General features: G+C 44.7%; 1 protein-coding gene across 2 annotated transcripts in view; it reads left to right on the top strand.

Annotated features, from left to right (window-relative positions):
- arhgef38 (Rho guanine nucleotide exchange factor (GEF) 38) overlaps window positions 1-19,665 on the top strand; it is a 31,997-nt gene that overhangs the window by 8,827 nt on the left and 3,505 nt on the right. For both annotated transcript variants that reach the window (XM_060926649.1, XM_060926650.1), the window contains exons 2-13: window positions 8,670-8,845; window positions 8,949-9,066; window positions 9,161-9,308; window positions 9,430-9,447; window positions 9,559-9,758; window positions 15,790-15,923; window positions 16,281-16,385; window positions 16,623-16,745; window positions 16,835-17,131; window positions 17,225-17,359; window positions 17,527-17,731; window positions 18,175-18,374. In XM_060926649.1, the coding sequence (XP_060782632.1) occupies window positions 8,670-8,845; window positions 8,949-9,066; window positions 9,161-9,308; window positions 9,430-9,447; window positions 9,559-9,758; window positions 15,790-15,923; window positions 16,281-16,385; window positions 16,623-16,745; window positions 16,835-17,131; window positions 17,225-17,359; window positions 17,527-17,731; window positions 18,175-18,374 (1,859 nt within the window). The remainder of the gene's footprint in view (window positions 1-8,669; window positions 8,846-8,948; window positions 9,067-9,160; window positions 9,309-9,429; window positions 9,448-9,558; window positions 9,759-15,789; window positions 15,924-16,280; window positions 16,386-16,622; window positions 16,746-16,834; window positions 17,132-17,224; window positions 17,360-17,526; window positions 17,732-18,174; window positions 18,375-19,665) is intronic.

Below are 19,665 nucleotides of genomic sequence, written 5' to 3'. Positions count from 1 at the left end.
TGATTTTGCTTCTTGTGTTTTCTTTATCGCTGTTACAGAGACTTCCTGTCTGAAGTTTACACAAATATTGACTCATAAATGATTTACACTTTAATCATAAACTAATAGAGCGCAGCACGATGCTTTAGCTCGAGTATTAATGTGTGGCACTCGTTCATCTTTCCATCAGATTGAACGAGTCAGCGATGGGTCTGGAATAATCATCCAAAAGGAGTCGTACGCTTAACAGGATGTTATCTGATAGAGACAGTTAGACAGGGTTCCTTTTCTGTCATGTGATGAGTTTAACGATATCTTTGCACTGCAGTGCTTTTCTGGAACTTGGCCCTTCTGTATGAATTAGTGAGAGGGAAGATGATGTGGTTAGATTTAGATTTGGAACCATTTCCAGTGAATAAAGCTGTAATATAAATATAGTGAACACTAACGCAACCTCTACACTCGAGTCATGAGGATCAGTACTACAGAGAGACGCTTTAAAGTTGTTGGTGTGCAGGGCGTGGCACTGATCACTTCAGAACAGGAGAGTTAAAATGTCGACTCAGTGGGTTTGGTGGTTTATGTCGTACTCTGATCAGAAATGTTTGTAAGTGTATGATACGTTTAATAAAAATGCTCTGGAGTTTTATTCCTCTTACAGCACAACAAAGCAATTTACCAACAATTACAATTTTTATTATTTATCAAAGAACAACTACACTTTGTATCCATCGATAGTGATATTTATCATTCATGAAACTGGTTAGTTCCTGTTCTCACTGGCCGTATAAACAGTGGGTCCCTCACTCAGCTCTGGGATTAAGGATAAATTGGGACAAAACAGATGTTGAGGATAAACGCAAAGCAACATGAAAAGATTACAATCAATGGAAAGGAGATTGAAGATCTCATCTCATTATCTGTAGCCGCTTTATCCTGTTCTACAGGGTCGCAGGCGAGCTGGAGCCTATCCCAGCTGACTACGGGCGAAAGGCGGGGTTCACCCTGGACAAGTTGCCAGGTCATCACAGGGCTGACACATAGACACAGACAACCATTCACACTCACATTCACACCTACGCTCAATTTAGAGTCACCAGTTAACCTAACCTGCATGTCTTTGGACTGTGGGGGAAACCGGAGCACCCGGAGGAAACCCACGCGGACACGGGGAGAACATGCAAACTCCGCACAGAAAGGCCCTCGCCGGCCACGGGGCTCGAACCCAGGACCTTCTTGCTGTGAGGCGACAGCGCTAACCACTACACCACCGTGCCGCCCGAGATCGAAGATGTCAGCGAATTTACTTACTTGGGAGCAAAAGTCTGCAGAGAGGGTGGGGGGATGAAGGATCTCAGAAATAGGTTATTGAAAGCAAGGAGTGCGTACACTAGGCTGAAACGTATATGGAAAACGGCTGCAAAGATATCCAAGAGACTGGGTTTGTTAAAGTGGACAAGAAAATTTCTAAATAAAAGAGCAAGAATTAGTTATTATAATGCTGTGATCCAGCCTGTCATGGACTATGGTGCGGTAGTGTGGGGAGATTCTTCAGCGAGTATCAGTGACACCATGCTACGTCTACAAAAGCGAGCTGCGCGGATTATTCTGGATGCTCAATGGGATGCACCATCGAAGGCCCTATTTGATGAGCTGAATATCGTCCCTTTCAAAGAAAAAGTCGCACACGCTAAAGTGAAGTTGGTGTTCAAAGCCTTGAACGGTCAGGCGCCTGGTTACATCAGCGAAAAGTTCAAAGTTTATAACCAGATTCATCAAAAGAACACCAGGAACAGTAGCTGTAATGTAATTCTCCCAAAATGCAGACAATCATTTGGTCAGAAATCATTTAGGTTTAGTGCGGCGAAATTGTGGAACAGTTTACCGCGTGACATGAAGTTGTGTAAATCGCCCATCGAGTTCAGCCGAAGGCTGAGTATGACATCATTTTTTTAGAATTGTATCACTCTTAGAATTGTTTTTAAATAGCTAGAATATTTTATTTAATTTTATTTACCTTTTGATAGTGTTAATTTCATCTTTGCCAGTTATTTTCTGAGGGCCATGTGTATGTTATCTATGGATATTTAATGTAACCCTCAATAAAAAATGTATAAAAAAAAAATATGGAACTCAGAGAAGATCATGAGAAGAACAAAGATAAAACTCTACAAGTCGTTGGTACTTTCGGTTTTGTTGTACGGTTGTGAGACTTGGAAGATGAATAAGGAGGATGAAAAAATGTTAGACGTATTCCAACAGAAGTGCTTGAGAAGGATCCTGAAGATTTGCTGGGAAGACCATGTGACGAACAAAGAGGTGCGGAGAAGAGCAGGCATACAGCAATTGAGCTGTGAAGTGAAGAGGAGGCGATGGAAAATGATTGGACACGTGTTGAGGCAGGATAGAGAGAACGACTGCAACGTAGCATTGACCTGGGCACCAGAAGGCAAAAGGAAACAGGGAAGACCAAAAACAACATGGTGAAGGACTGTGGAGAAGGACAGAGGCGAGGCAGGGTGGAGGACCTGGGAGGAGGTGCGGTCAAAGGCAGCGAACAGGGAAAAGTGGAAAAGCGATGTGAAGGCCCTATGTGCCACCAGGCATGAGGAGGACAGGTAACAGGTAACCCTCACTCAGCTCATCCTGTTCCTGAGGAGCCATAAAGCAGTGTAAACTCCTCTGTCCTGAATGTGTTGCACAGCTTACAGTTCCAGCTTCACCTCTGACTGTTACACAGTGTTGACACTGGAGACTCCTTCCAGAAACGATACATAAATTACAAATAACTTCACAATGTCAAGGATTAAAATGTGTGTAAACAGTTTATGTGGCATGCCACATCCCTGTGGATGAGCTATTGCTATGGAAACAAAGTATTAGAATGAGTGCATTGTGATTCACAGATGTGTTACTGTCGAAAATTAATTAACACCTTCTGACCAATCACAACCCAGAACTCAACAGCGGCGTAGTGGTTTTCTGCTCCAGTACAAACGGTGGTGGAATAAAATGTCAGCACTTTTTCATTCACATATTCATGTGTAGGTCACTTGAGCAGTTAACGGCCATGCCAAGACGTTTCTCTGAAAGCTCTTTGTCCTCTCCGTGTCTCTTTACCCTGCTGTAATGTGATCTGTAATAGTCTGGAGCTCCATTTGCTCTTTTTAAAGGACATGTGTATCACTTTCATGGGAACAGAACAGCAGGCAGGCGAGTCAGATAAACTTCTGAGAGCTGTGTGTGTGTGTGTGTGTGTGTGTGTGTGTGTGTGTGTGTGTGTGTGTGTGTGTGTGTGTCAGCACTTTGTCTGTAGCACATAAGAAATTACAAGAACTAAAACAGAATATATATAAAATATATATACACTGCCAACCATGAGTTGGCCTAGTGGTTAGCATGTCCGCCTCTCAACCAGGAGATGATAAGTTCTACTTGCAGTCGGGTCATACCAAACACCATCATAAAAATGGTCTACTGCTGTCTGGCAAGGCACACTGCCATACAGATGCGAGTGGGGAGTCAAGCTCTCGCGGTTACCAGAAAAAAACCACACACACCCCACTGTATTCCTAGCTGTATAGGCAAGAGGTCAAGGATTATAAAAGTGGAGCTCAGCACCACCCAACGCGCATTCAGGGCCTGGTTAGTGCTGGGATGAGACTGCCTGGGAAGACCAGGTCCTGGCACAGGAGGGACTTTGATTTGATACACTGCCTGGCCAAAAAAAGTCACTGTTTGGATTTAAACAAGGAAATATTTAAGAACATTTGATTGGATAATTACTGCAGTAATTAATGTGGGGTTTTTTAGTTTCCATTTCTGGTTGAGAGTACACCGTGCACATTTTGGCTGCCACTTCTCACTGGAGCGTTTTGAGGAGGGGTCTTTTTTCTTCCCTTTGTTTTTCTTTTTGTGTTTGTATAGTTTGACATTTGTTTTTTGTTCGAATGTTTTGTCAGCTGGTTATAGTGTAGCTCCAGACCCAGTTTTGGACGTTGGTTCCCTTCAGGCCTTGGTCCACTGTGGGTGATGTCTGTGCTCCTCACTGTGGACTGTAGTGAGCTTGTTGCTCTTTTGACATCAGTGTTGTCCAGCACTCTGTGCGGCGGTGCTTCTGTGCTTGGCACAGTGTTCCAAGCGATGTTATTTGGCGGCATCATGGCAGCTGTACAGGTGGTGTGGGATTTATCTTCGTGCACCTTTTGGTGGGACTGTGGTAGCTATGCCGTTGGAATTACATCCGGACCCTCTTTTGATGAACTTTTTTTTTTCCTTCCTTCCCTAATTGTTAAGCGACCTTGGGTATGATAAAGGCAGTATATAACTTGAAATTATTATTATTGGGTGGCACGGTGTAGCCTGGCTAACGCGACTTCAAAGCTCTACGAGCTATTGGTCTGGCCAAGATATTAAGCTCAACCGTTTCCCAGAGCCCGTGGTTGACCCGCCTCCCTGAAATGCCTCAGTTTGCTACTGGTCGAAGCCAGAAAAGGCTGTGACGAAGCTTAAACCAATCACATCACTCTTTCCTCTGACATATGCGATGCGACGGGGCTAACTGGTAGATTAAACTCTTACCGAAGCCAGTCGGGAGCAAGGCGAAAACGTCCTTCCTTTCAATAAATACCTCCAGGGCTGCTCTTTGCTCCGTTTTCAACGAGAACTTCCCGTTGAATGCTTTCAATACAGCATCTATGCGTAATAGATGCAGAAGCGTGAATGAAGCGCTTCCGGCATAGATTCTGTAAACAATCTATGGCTTCCGGTCGCAGTTCTACTACGTCAGTGCCTTGAACACGCCTCTACCCAGGGCCGTTGGAGATGCTCAGAGTTGATTGGTTCACGATTTTTCGGGAGCTTGGAAGAGCTGTAGATAGCTTGCCTGGCCAGACTAGGCACGGTGGTGTAGTGGTTAGCACTGTTGCCTCACAGCAAGAAGGTTCTGGGTTTGAGCCCAGCGGTCGGCGAGGGCCTTTCTGTGTGGAGTTTGCATGTTCTCCCTGTGTCCGCGTGGGTTTCCTCTGGGTGCTCCGGTTTCCCCCACAGTACAAAGACATGCAGGTTAGGTTAACTGGTGACTCTAAATTGACCGTAGGTGTGAGTGTGAATGGTTGTGTGTCTCTGTGTGTCACCCTGCGATGACCTGGCGACTTGTCCAGGGTGAACCCCGCCTCTCACCCATAGAAAGCTGGGATAGGCTCCAGCTTGCCCGCGACCCTGCACAGGATAAGTGGCTACAGATAATGTATGTATGTATTATTATTATTATTATTCAGCTGCAACAATTCTTTTAACCCAGATGGATGCAGTGAGTAGCTTCTCTTTTCTGAAATAAACGTCGGAAGACGTATCCCATGTTCATGGAAAAGATGTCACTGTGTTTCAGAAGGTCAAATTATTGGCCTGCGTCAAGTAAAGAAAATGAAGGAGATTTGAGCTGAAACGACTGGAACTGGGTTAAGAACTGACCAACACATTATTAACACCAGGAAGGATAGTGATGAACTGATGACTTTACAGAAGAAATGTGGTCATAAAAAGATCCTGACTGAGCGTGATCAGAGATCACTTACACGCTTGTTGAAATCAAATCGTAAAAGAATCAACAGTAGAGCTCACAGCTGTGTTTAATAGTGAAAGTAAGATCATTTCCACTCACAGTGTGATGAGAACTCACAGGACTGGAACTAAACAGCTGCGGGTCTGTGAGAAACCCACTCGTCAGTGAGACTAATCAGGAGAAAAGGCTTCAGTTTGCTCAGGAGCATAAAGATTGGACTCTGGAGTGATGGAGAAAGGTCATGTGGTCTGATGATTCCAGACTGACCCTGTTCCTGAGTGATGGGCGTGTCAGAGTAAGAATGGAAGCTCATGAAGCTCCGCCCCATCATGCATAGTGTCCACTGTCCAAGCCTCTGGAGGCAGTGTGATGATCTGAGGTTGGTTCAGTTGCTCAGGTCGAGACCCAGCAACGTTATGGGGCAATAAAATGAAGTCGGCTGACGACCTGAATGTACTGAATGACCAGGTTCACATCAATGGGGTTTTTCTTCCCTGATGGAATAAAATTAGGGCTCAGATAGTGAGAGTGGTTCAGGGAGCATGAAGAATTATTTTACACATGAATTAACCCCCACAGATTCCCGACCTTAACCCCCACTGAGAGTCTGTGGGATGCTGGAGATGATTTTACAGAGCAGTTCTGCTCTCCTGAAGTCAAGACGAGATCTCTGGGAAACATTAATGCAGCTCTGGATGGAAATAAATGTTGAAATGTTGTATAAGGTTGTTAAAACAAAGCCAGGGTGAATGTGCACCATAATGTTCATCCTTTAGCATGTTTATGGTAACAGTAGTTCCTGATTAGCCTGGAATAGCATTGCAGTAAATGAGCTTCAGCACAAGTAAGTGTTACAGTAAACTTGCTAAATCAGGAAGTAGTGTTACACACCTTGCTGAACATGCAGAGAGTTTAAACTTCATGGGCAAAACTGATGTGATTCAATGCAACAAGTGTCGTTCTTTTTGGGGGGGGAGTGTGCATGTGTGTGTGTGTGTGTGTGTGTGTGTGTGTGTTGGTCAGGTGTTTCCCCAAGCAGGAACAGGTATGGAGAAGCATTACATCATCGTAAAGTGTAACCCGATACCCTCTGTACTGTCTCGGTGTGTTGTATATGAGGAAGCACAGCGCTGTCACACTTCCTAACACACACTCCTCCCTCGCCAACATGCAAAGTGTGTGTCAGAAACACACCATCACCACTGCACCAAAATGCTAAGGCTTAACAAACCAAAGAGGATTCAGTAAAAACACAATGGGACAGGTGAAGCGTAACGCAGCAGGCAGTGACAGGAAGTGGAAGAAATCTGGCCTGTGGTGTAACAAAGATATGACTCTTCAAATTATTCCTTAAATAAACAACACAACCTGACATTAAGTGTCTGCAGGGTTTGTGGTCAGAGTTTGTGAGCAGGTTTATAGAATAAAACAGATAGTATCTGTTAAACACCGTCAAACACACTCAATTGTGTTGTGATATCTAAAGCACACTATTAGTAATAACATGTATAAATATTTATTTATGTGCACATTTTTACCAGTGGGGCGGCACGGTGGTGTAGTGGTTAGCACTGTCGCCTCACAGCAAGAAGGTCCTGGGTTCGAGCCCCGTGGCCGGCGAGGGCCTTTCTGTGTGGAGTTTGCATGTTCTCCCCGTGTCCGCGTGGGTTTCCTCCGGGTGCTCCGGTTTCCCCCACAGTCCAAAGACATGCAGGTTAGGTTAACTGGTGACTCTAAATTGAGCGTAGGTGTGAATGTGAGTGTGAATGGTTGTCTGTGTCTATGTGTCAGCCCTGTGATGACCTGGCGACTTGTCCAGGGTGAACCCCGCCTTTCGCCCGTAGTCAGCTGGGATAGGATCCAGCTCGCCTGCGACCCTGTATAGGATAAGCAGCTATGGATGGATGGATGGACATAATGAAGGCTGCTGGGTTTTGGTGTAAAATGAAGAAGTGAGTGTGACAGTCAAAGTGTCCAGAAGAACTGTGGCTGGTTCTGTAAGATGCTCAGGAAAACCTACAGATCATTTCCGCATAAAACTGCACTCACTGGACCTCAGACGGATTTTTTTAAAGTAAAGGGTCGTCTCACACCAAATACTGACTTTGTGTCATTTATTATGGCTCACTGATTACTGTTTATAGTATTTTTTTAATGCTGAAACATTTCATTTCATTATTTTTTAAGCCATTTTTGGTCAACAGCATTTCTTGACATGTCCCTAAGACTTTTGCACAGAACTGTACACTAGAGAGAAACTGAAAGTGTACAAGTCTATAATGTCTAATTTTGCTATTTGTGTGATGTTTTACAATTACAATATCAAGGACGTTGTTGTGGCAATGAAAGCTGAGGTGCTTCCCAAACAGATGCCATAAATTCATTTGTTACAACAAAATTAGCAACTTAAACATGTTCATTATGGGCAACTCTTCAGTAAGAATGTGACCTAGGCTACTAGCATTAGCTAGCTAGTTTCTCCTAGAAACTAGTGAGCTAGCACTCTTAGCTCACTGATATGATAGTTCACTACATTGCAAAGATAAAAAGTGTGCTGTAAAGATGGAGATCCTTGGACCAATTATCCCTAATCTCAGGAATTTAGATGGGTTTCCACCATAATAACCTGGCCCGATTTTATTTTCTGGTCCATACCTGTAACCGCTGGGGGCGGAGCTTGTTCTGATTGGCCAGTTGTGAGCTTTGTAACATTACTAACTTTCTTACATGCCTTTTTCTGAAACCACCAAGTGTGTTTTAGATCAGAGGTGGCATAACATGACCAACACACCAAAACATCTTTGTTCTTACTTGAGTGAAGAATCAGAAATTTGGAAACGTTCTCGTGTCTCCAGGTGGAAGTGTGAAACTCTCCTAATGAAACAATGATTCAAAAACAAACTGAGGACAGAACTTCAGTCTGAACTTCACCTTGTTGCTGTTTTTTATTCATTTAAAATGAGCTCCAGGAACTCAGTAGGTGAAAGAACTCCGGCATCTCTCTGTAGCCCCTCAGAAGGTTCCAAAACCTTGATGAAAACACAACATGAATAAAATAAAAGAAATAAGCAAGAAACCCAAAGATGGAGGAATGGTACTAACATCACCACTCATTTCATTGCTGTAGGGAAACTGGCACCCCATGAACTCCCATCCCCCTTACTGGAGCCTGAGGAGGTCCGTCACAGGAAGATGGTGAAAAGGTCAAAGGTCATAGAGGAGCTGGTGAGGACGGAGGAGGATTACCTGAGAGACCTGGACCTGTGCATCAGTGAAGTGCTGACACCTCTACGCAGCACACAGGTATGACGACTGATCACACTTTTCAACCGGGATAGATCATCTGTAGTGTCACTGTAACCGTGTGTGTGTGTGTGTGTGTGTGTGTGTGTGTGTGTGTGTGTAGGTGGTAGATGTGGAGCATCTCTTCACCAACATGGAGTCTGTGAGTGCTGTATCAGCCGAACTGCTGCACAGACTGCAGGAGGCCACAGCAGAACCTGATCCCGAAACACAGCTTATAGGTAACACACACACACACACACACACACACACACACACACACACACAAACACACACACACACACACACGCTAATACATATAATGCGTGTGTGTAGGGGAGGTGTTTATCCAGGCAAAGGGTGCGCTGGAGGATGTGTATAAGATTTACTGTTACCACCATGATGAGGCCAGCGCTCTGTTAAAGAGCTACGACACGCAGGAGGACGCACAGCAGCACTTCAGGACCTGTATATCTGCACTCAAGTACGCTGTTTTACACACACACACACACACACACACACACACACACACACATACACACACAGAAGAGCAGTGATGAATTATAGATCTAAATCATAATTATGTGTTATTTTTCTCCGTACAGGCAGATTTACGACCAAGAGTGAGTCCATCTTTATGTCTAATATGTGAAGCAGTTGAAGTTTGGAGTGTAAAGTTTGCCTCTTTCATCCTCACTGTGTGTGTGTGTGTGTGTGTGTGTGTGGTTTCACAGAGGGAAATCCAACCTTCTGGACATGGGGTCTTTACTCATTAAACCTGTGCAGCGTGTGATGAAATACCCACTCCTATTGGCTGAGCTGCAGCAGGCTACGCCCATTGATCACCCTGACAACCAGCCATTACAGGAAGCACTAACAACAGCAAAGATCATCAACGCTAACATCAATGAGTTCAAAAGGAGGAAAGACATCGGTGAGGGCCAAGAGTTAGTTCCTTTAGTCAGGGGAAAATATTCTGAGACATAAGCATAGCAACAACTGTGAGTTGGCCTAGTGGTTAGCATGTCCGCCACTCGACTGGGAGATCGCAAGTTCTACTTGCAGTTGGGTCGTACCAAAGACCATCATAAAAATGGTACCTACTACCATCTGGCAAGGCACACTGCAATAGACCCCTTTCACATGACGTCACCGCGCCGCAACATTTTGTTAGGCGCCATATTGGAAGACCAAGTACATGCACTCACAATATAAAACAAACTACGAGCGAGAGTGAAGTGACACGATGGCTGATAATTCGGGTTATGTGAGTACATTACCAGCTGCAGAAAGGGCACGGTATGTGGAGAAACTGGCTGTGATTGATGGGTTTGACCCATATGATAAGACTCAGAAAAAATTATGTGAATCCAAGCACACAGTTTAACGCAAAAGTTCGTTTATATCCCGACCTTGTCAGCTGTCAGATTTATGTTAATGGACCTGGTAAGCTGGTAAATAATATATTTTTTTTTCTTTACCAAATTCTAACAGAAAATGAGAGCGCCCGAAAGGGAAAACTGAGCCAAGCCGTCTCACGGCTGTAATGCAAATTGCTTTCCTCCTCAGTATACAAGTGCGCTTCCATGGCAGGGAAAAAGAAACTACATTTTTCCGCCTATGTAGTCCCCTATTTAAACAAATAGGAGTCATTCAGGATTCAGCCATGTTTTTGCTCCCTGTTTTTACTCGACCAAAGTTATACAGTATTATGAGCTTTAAACTGCATCAATAAAACCATTTGGTGAAACTTTGAAGAAGAGATTGTACTGGTTTAAAGTTTTTACCGAACATTTTCATGTCGACTCCAATCAATACACTAGTAGAATCAATGACTAGTTTAGTAGGCCAAAACTTTTTCAATTTTTGACTGTACCAGCGGCGGCACGGTGGTGTAGTGGTTAGCGCTGTCGCCTCACAGCAAGAAGGTCCGGGTTCGAGCCCCGTGGCCGGCGAGGGCCTTTCTGTGTGGAGTTTGCATGTTCTCCCCGTGTCCGCGTGGGTTTCCTCCGGGTGCTCCGGTTTCCCCCACAGTCCAAAGACATGCAGGTTAGGTTAACTGGTGACTCTAAATTGAGCGTAGGTGTGAATGTGAGTGTGAATGGTTGTCTGTGTCTATGTGTCGGCCCTGTGATGACCTGGCGACTTGTCCAGGGTGAACCCCGCCTTTCGCCCATAGTCAGCTGGGATAGGCTCCAGCTCGCCTGTGACCCTGTAGAACAGGATAAAGCGGCTACAGATAATGAGATGAGATGAGACTGTACCAGCCTGAAAAAACTTGCGACAGTCAAATGGAAAAAAAGCAAGCTGGTCATGTTGTACTGGACTAATCTATGACTGATGAGTATAGTAAGTGATACTTGTGTTTGCTTACCTCAAAGTGTCCACAGATCATGCACAGACTTATCCATTATATCCACAGTTTTTTGCCAAGTCTCACACAGGTTTCTTTCAAGTCTACTGTTGGGCCAATAAATCATAAATAAAACAGCTCAGATTTGTTTGTTTAAGTTGTTTGCCACTCCACTTTATTCTCGTGGGTTCACATACCGCTGCCGTTATTTCCCCCTAATCACAAGTTTGTTGGTCTTCCAAAATGGTGCAGGGTCTGTTTACTTCCGGTTTCGGGTGATGTCAGTGAAAGTGGTCTATACACGGAGTGCAGAATTATTAGGCAAGTTGTATTTTTGAGGATTAGTTTTATTATTGAACAACAACTATGTTCTCAATCAAACAAAAAGACTCATAAATATCAAAGCTGAATATGTATGGAAGTTAGAGTGGGGTGTTTTTAGTTTTGGCCATTTTAGGAGAATATGTATGTGTTCAGGTAACTTTCACTGTGCAGAATTATTAGGCAACTTAATAAAAACCAAATGTGTAGCCATTTCACTTATTTATTTTCACCAGGTACACTGATATGACAACTCCAGATTTGCAAATAAACATATCTGACATTCAAACACAAAACAAAAACAAATCAGTGACCAATATAGCCACCCTTCTTCATGAGGACACTCAAAAGCCTTCCATCCATAGATTCTGTCAATTTCTTTATCTGTTCACGACCAACATTGTGTGCAGCAGCAACCACGGCCTCCCAGACGCTGTTCAGAGAGGTGTACTGTTTTCCCTCTTTGTAGACCTCACGTTTTATAATGGACCACAGGTTCTCTATGGGGTTTAGGTCAGGTGAACAAGGGGGCCATGTCATTATTTTTTTCACCTTTCAGACCTTTACTGGCTAGCCACGCAGTGGAGTATTTGGACGCATGAGATGGAGCATTATCCTGCATGAAAATCATGTTCTTCTTGAAAGATGCTGACTTTTTCCTATACCACTGCTTGAAGGTTTCTTCCAGGAACTGGCAGTAGGTCTGGGAGTTGAGTTTGAGTCCATCCTCAACTCGAAAAGGTCCAACAAGCTCGTCTTTGATGATACCAGCCCATAGCAGTACTCCACCTCCACCTTGCTGGCGTCCGAGTCGGAGTGGAGCTCTGTGCCCATTACTGATCCAGCCACAGGCCCATCCATCTGGCCCATCAAGAGTCACTCTCATCTCATCAGACCACAGCACCTTAGAAAAATCAGTCTTAAGATATTTCTTGGCCCAGTCTTGACGTTTTATCTTGTGTGCCTTACTCAGTGGTGGTCGTTTTTCAGCCTTCCTTACCTTGGCCATGTCCCTCAGTATTGCACACCTTGTACTCTTTGACACTCCAGGAATGTTGCAACTCTGGAATATGGCAGAACTGGATGCTAATGGCTGCTTGTTAGCTTCACGCTTGATTTTCCGCAGATCATGTGCAGTTATTTTGCGCCTTTTTTTCCCCCACACGCTTCTTTCGACCCTGTTGACTATTTGCAATGAAACGCTTGATTGTTCGGTGATCACGTTTCAACATCTTCGCAATTTCAAGAGTGCTGCATCCGTCTGCAAGACATCTCACAATTTTATACTTTTCAAAGTCTGTCAGATCTCTCTTCTGACCCATTTTGCCAGAGGAAAAGAGGTTGCCTAATAATTATGCACACCTGATATAGGGTGTTGATGTCATTAGACCACACCCCCTCTCATTACACAGATGCACAGCACCTGATATACTTAATTGGTAGTAGGCTTTCAAGCCTAAACAGCTTGGAGTGGGACAACATGCATTAAAAGGATGTTGTGGTCAAAATACTCACTTGCCTAATAATTCTGCACTCAGTGTACAGATGTGAGTGGGGAAGTCAAACTCTTGCAGTTACCAGAGGACCCGCCCCCCACTGTAACCCTAGCTGTATAGACCCTTCCCACTGACGTCACCGGAAACCGGAAGTAAACAAACCCTGCGCCATATTGGAAGACCAACAAACTCGTGATTAGGGGAAATAACGGCAGCGCGCGGAATTTAAACCCACGAGGCACTTGATTCATCATAAACCTACAATGGTAAACTTTTGTGCTGTGTTAGGGTTCTAACAAAGCTGATGGGAAAGGTGAAAAGAAGTCTTTCTACAGAATACCAGCTGTGATTGAGACACAAGGGGAGCAAACCAAGGAGCTTTCTGCCAGGAGACAGAGAATAAGTGCATTACTGAGTGTCTGTGAGCAAAGGAGAGCCTGAACGTTGCAACCTCCCTATTGGCTGTTTATTGGCTGTTTGTAAAAATGTATCAATTGTTGCCCTTCATCGCGGACTCGAGAGACGAGACCTGACGAGTTAGTTCGTTGGTAGCAGAACAAAATGTCTGGACACAAATCGGGTTTTCAGAAAAGGAAAGAAAATAAACGCAGGGTCGAAAATACAAAAAAGGAGGCAGAAAAAGCAAAACGAGTTAAGGTAGGACAAATGGTTACTTTTCTGAGGCAGCCCGCCGTGGCTGCCTGCAGGCTTGTTTATTATAGCCCATTTAGTTAAAATAGTTGATATAAAATGTTTATAGTTATAGTTATGTGATGTTTGTCCTCAGTGTTCGAACTATGCCGATATTTTCGGGGGGTCCCTTTTTTTCCCTGGGGGGTGTGTGTGCTTGCACTTGTCTTGGAGCGCGGATCTCCAAACACGAGAAGCCTATCTTATGCACATATCACACGGACTCCACACCTCCACACATGCATCGCGTCTGAAGTCATAACTCATCAGGGGAAATTGTGTCCGCATTGGCATGTTCAAAAAACAACCTCGTGTCAACAATGATACCACACGCAAAGAAAATAAAAACAGTCAGGCTACTCAACAACCAACCTGGCAGCAGCAGTCGTTGTCATATTGGTTTATTTTATCTTTGATGTAAACACAACACTTCGGATATGCAAATGCTTCCCGTTACATACGATTGCTATGTCAATAAACATCATTTTGCCAATATTTTAGAGACCCCCCAACATTTCCCAAATCATGTTTTCAAGGGATCTCATGTCTGTTTCAGGGGATCTCGGATCCCCCGAGTACCCCCGTAGTTCGAACACTGGTTGTCCTGATTTAGACTGGTGTGTTTTGTTTTTTTTGTTTTGTTTTTTTTTTGGGGGGGGGGGTTGCGCGATGTTGCACCCGGGTCCAGATTAGGGCAGAACCGGCCCTGGCTACATTTCAGGTGTAGTTTGTTTTATGTATGTATGTACTTGCATAGATGTGTACTTGGTCTTCCAATATGGCGACTACCGAAATCTCGCGGCGCGGTGACATCATGCAGGAACCCTCTATGGAGCACTTGCATGTGACGTCACAGCCGATCCAGATTGTGACAGACGCCATCTTGTCGGTCAAACGCCATATTCCACCTTCTACTTCTACTTCTGCTTTTACTTCTACCTTTTCTTCTGGAAAACCCTACTATATACAATTCTACTACAACGGCTGCGGCTACAAGCTCTCCCTACCTGTGCACGTTTTTTATGTTTTTTGTGTGTATTTTTGCGTGTTGTTCATCTGTATCGGATTTCAATATCCACTACAACCGTATGGACTTACTGGACATTGGTTTCCAGCAGAAAATGACGGTTTGTAGCGATTTCCATCGCATGCACAACATTCCGGATGAGAAAAAAAAAAAAACATTCCGGACGAGATAGCGAGACCAGTGGGGTCTCCGTGGATTGTTATTGGAAGCAAAGCGAAGGAGGCAGCGTCGGGAGCGGAAGCAAAAGCGAGGCTACAGGCAGAGCCGGCCTGTTGACTAAGCTCAGAAAACAGCCACTCAAACCTCCACTGCCAAGCCTCTACCTCTCCAACGCCAGATCCATGTAAACAAGACGGACGATTTGGAATTACAGCTGGAATTACCTTATTCTATTCTATAATCGGCTGGTCAGTGCTATACTCAATACTTAAGTGACTTACCCGTCCAATGAGGATTCTTGTTTACAAGATGCCACATCTGAGTCACTGACAAATCCTGAATTTCTGTAAAGATAACTGTCCAGAGATTTATAAGCACGCAGTGCTTCACCACTGAACAGCGAGGGAAAGTTAATGAGGTAATCATACACGTCTGGGTATTCCGCTGGCAGTTCAAAATCCGGTCGTGAAAACTCCGTCCGGAAAGCCATAAAGGTCACAAATCTGTAGATAGTTTATTTTAGACATATATCTAGTTATCTGTTCATTAGAAAAATGAGCCGTGTAGTCCGTCGGTTGAAATTGATCCATTCTGTACACAACTGCAGCAGTATTCAGCGGTGTTTTTGACCGACAAGATGGCGGTTGTGTACTTTCCGGTCACGTGACTGCAAGATCTCTATAGGCGAGAGGCCGAGGGCTATTGAAACGGGGATCAGCGCCACACCCATACACCTTAAAGAGTTGGTTAGTACTGGGACAGGAGACTGCCTGGGAAGACCAGATTCTGGTGGGAGAGGGACTTTGACTTTTTGACTTAACCATAGCCACAGCAGCGTGTGTGCTAACGTGTGTGTTTCAGGGTGGGCATGGTGTAAGTGTGTGTTCATCATGTGATCAGTGTGGTGTTGTGTTTTCAGTAATGAAGTATAAGAGGTGCGATGATGAAGGAACACTGAAGGGAAAACTGAACAAACTCAACATCCACTCCATCAGGAAGAAATCCGACCGCATCACCGGATACTTCAAGATCCTCACCGGAGTGGAACCACAGGTACTCACACACCGTATGCTATGATACACTACACTATTCCACACTGCACTACACCACACTATACTCCACAATAATATGCTAAACAGCACTACTGTATACTACACTACACTGTACTATACTATGCTACGTCGTACTATGCTATACTATACTGTGCTGTACTGTGTTATTCTGTATTATACTATGCTGTGCCATGCCACACTATGCTACACTATACTACACTACACTATGCCACACTACACTACACTGCACTACACTATACACCCCACAGCTGAGTTCAGTGTGACTCAGTATATTTCCTGTATATATGAGGACTAGTGAAAAGCCTGCTGTCAGAACTGTTCTCTCTCTCTCTCTCAGGTACGTGATGAAGCCTTCGATAAAGAGGAGAAACTCTTCCGTAATCTGGAGAAAGCTGTCAGACAGCTGATCAAGAACCTCAACATCTATCTGCTCCATGCACAGGTACACACACACACACACACACACACACGCACAGCTGCACTTCCATGAGTAGTGTTGTGCTACTACCACAGAGCTGCTGTTACAGAAAATTAATCAACACCTCCTGACAAATCACAATCCAGAATCTAACAGTTCTGTGGAGTAAAGAAACATAAATTACTTATAATTCTCACTGTTTTATTCTCAGTCATAAAGTATTTTTGTTCATCTGGTTTTATCTGTTTTGTGGTCTGACAGGACATGATCATGGTGGCGGTGCAGGATGTGGAGGATTTAGAGGCCATCATAAAGGATCCTGATAAAATTGACACCAATGGTTTTCAGAACAGGAAGAATGGTCACGATCCCTATAAACACCTGGTGAGAGCAGCTAATGCTAACTTTCAAGCCAAAGGTCAAATCTTTGATATTAAACCTCAGACATTCACATGGGCATGTTCACCTCTCAGGTGGAGTGGTTGGAGCGGTTGGTGCTGTCCCCTCTGTCCTCTCTACAGGCCATGTTCTCGTCCCCTCAGAAGCTGATCCAGAAGCGTTACGATAAGCTGCTGGACTCGTGTTCATCAGGCAGCGAGGAGCAGCTTCAGGCTCAGCGTGATTACCAGGCGCTAAACGCTCAGCTTACTGTCGACCTGCAGCGCTTCAACCACGCCGCCCAGACCATCCTCACCAACTGCCTGCTCAGTGTCATCAAGCTGCTCAGGGAACTGGCCGAGGGGGCCAGACCACAAGTACACCAACTTCCTGTAAGGCTCACACTCCCATCACGTGGGTTCTGATTGGTTAACAGGAGAGTAACACAATCCTTACACAATATTTGCTTTGGATGTTGTGCGTAGGCTCCTCTGTCAAACATCAGCGAGGTGCAGAACAGCATCATGGAAGAGATCAGCAACCTGACGTTCTTCAGAGAAAACTCACAGAAACTGATGGAGAGAAAAGTCAGCTTTGAGAAACGAGAGAAGAAGAACATGGTCAGGTTCAGGGCTGTGTCTTAAATCATGCACAATGTGTTTCATTCTTACACTATGTGTACACTAAACTATTTACGTACACTCGTCATTAACAGGGGATTAGCATAACAGTGCTTTTTCCGAGTACAGGTGGTCGTGGAGCTCTAAACTGATGTGTGTTTTATCAGGTTGCGGAGTGTGTGCAGCCCCAGGCAGAGTGTGTGAGGTCCAGGCTGATCTCTCAGTATCCTTCTGATCATCTGTATGAGCTGAAGAGGAAGTGTAACGCCACTCAGGATCAGGACGTCACACTCCTGCAGGGGGAACTGGTGGCCTTACTGGAGGCCCACGATCCGTTCGGCAGCGCCACCCGCTGGCTTGTTGACACTGGGAGTGAGTCTGCACATGTGTGTGTTTGTGTATGTGAAGCCTTAGCGATGTTTATTAAACAAACAAACCTTCGAAACATCCCTTCACAGAATGTTTAGCTTCAGCAAATTTATATCTACCTTCAATCCTGGATCAGCTGCTTTAGGCCTCGTCTCCTTTTTTTTCACTACTGTTTGCTAGTACTGTATGTCTGAAAGTGTAGTGATACAGTATCCTGCTTTCCTTCCTGCACACTCCCAAAAATCCTGCCAAGATTGGGCAAGAAACAGTAAAAGAGCAGGATGCTATAAATAAAGTGGAAGACGAATGGGGTCTGGTGGAGTGTATGGAAGGCCATGCAGGTCAACACAGGCTGCGAATATGCAGTATGAGAGAGGATTTTTGCTGGAACAGAACCTAAATTTGGATAAAGGTTAACAGATAATGTCTGATTAATATGTGTATAGGCACGCAGGGCTACGTGTACTCCACCTTCCTGAAGCCGTATAACCCTCAGCGAGATGTTCGCAGTGAGCGCACTGATGATTTCGACAATCTCAGTCTGTTTGTGTCAGGCAGCAGCAGGGGCAGTCACTCCAGCTACAGTCCGTCCACTCCATCCAGCCAGCAGGAGGAGTCACCGAGCACAGAGGATGAGGAACAGCATGTACGTCACAGGTTATGGGTTTTAACACTGGGGTTGTCCCTATACTGTACCTTAGTGTTATGGACACCAATATGACACAATAATATAAACTTTTTTTTTTAAATGTTCTCATTTCAATTTTTTAGTTCATCACTTCTGCAAAATCACTCATCCTGTACTCGTCTTGTATTCATCCAATTAAATTCTGTCCACAATGTGTCCTGCCCCTGAAGGCGTGTCTTGCTCTATAGTAGCAGCTTGTTAGCAGTAACAGTAGGAGTGTGTGTCTTCCTGCACACTATTTCCTTTTCCAGTCATCACTTGGTGGAGAATAAATGGTTGGAGTTTGTCCATGTGGGTGTGGACAGAGCCTGTGTCAAAAAGGCTTCTTACGCTACGTTCACACTGCAAGGCTTAATGCTCAATTCCGATTTTTTTGTGAGGTCGTTCACATTAACAAATATATGCGACTTGTATGTGATCCTCAGTATGAACGAAAAGCGACCTAAAAGTGTTCCGCATGCGCATTGCAGGATACGACAACGTCACACGCAGTGAGCATGGCCAGTGTTTACGGAAGTAAAACCGCCCGGTTGCGGTATGACCCATCCAATCTAGCTTGAATAGCTGCATCCCCCCAAATGGAAATCAGCTCCCTAACCTCTGCGTCCTTCCATTGAGAAGATTCTGAACCTTCACAGCCCGAAGCGTCCCTCGCATTGATGTCATGCGCAGGGGCGCAGATACGTTTTTTGAACTGGGGGGGACAAAAAACTGGGGGGGGGGGGGGGAAGCTGCCAGCAAACCAACCCCAACCCCGATATGCCTGTCAAACTTGTTGTTAGTAACCATAGCAACCAAGCTCGAGCTCGCAACCTGTGCAGTCTGCGCAGCTCAACCAACCGAATATCAGTCTTTGTTTTATGTGAGTTGTTGCAACTATGTATACACTGCTGTGCACCTCAATAAACCGAATGGTAATTAGTCTTTTGATTTTTCCGTGAGGTTTGCCTTATGCAAAGAAAGACAGCATAGACGTTTTTTCCTCCCTATAAGTGGGGGGGGACCGAACGAGGTGAATTTAAATCTGGGTGGGATGAGTCCCCCCCTCTATCTGCGCCCGTGATTATGCGCCATGTTGTTGTAACTTTTTTTGAGAGACCCGCCGCCTACTTCAGCGCAGAATAGTGACGTTTGTGGCTTGTTGATGACGTGTAAGTCGGATGAATGCGACCTGGCGGTTCAGACTGAAGTCGCATATGAAAAGAGCGGATAGGAATCGGAATTAGGACCACATATCCAAACGGCCTGG

The sequence above is a fragment of the Neoarius graeffei genome, chromosome 7, assembly GCF_027579695.1.
Source record: "Neoarius graeffei isolate fNeoGra1 chromosome 7, fNeoGra1.pri, whole genome shotgun sequence".
Classification (NCBI taxonomy): domain Eukaryota; kingdom Metazoa; phylum Chordata; class Actinopteri; order Siluriformes; family Ariidae; genus Neoarius; species Neoarius graeffei.
The sequence above is the reverse complement of the archived record's forward strand: the minus strand, read 5'-3'. Positions and strand labels throughout refer to the sequence as shown.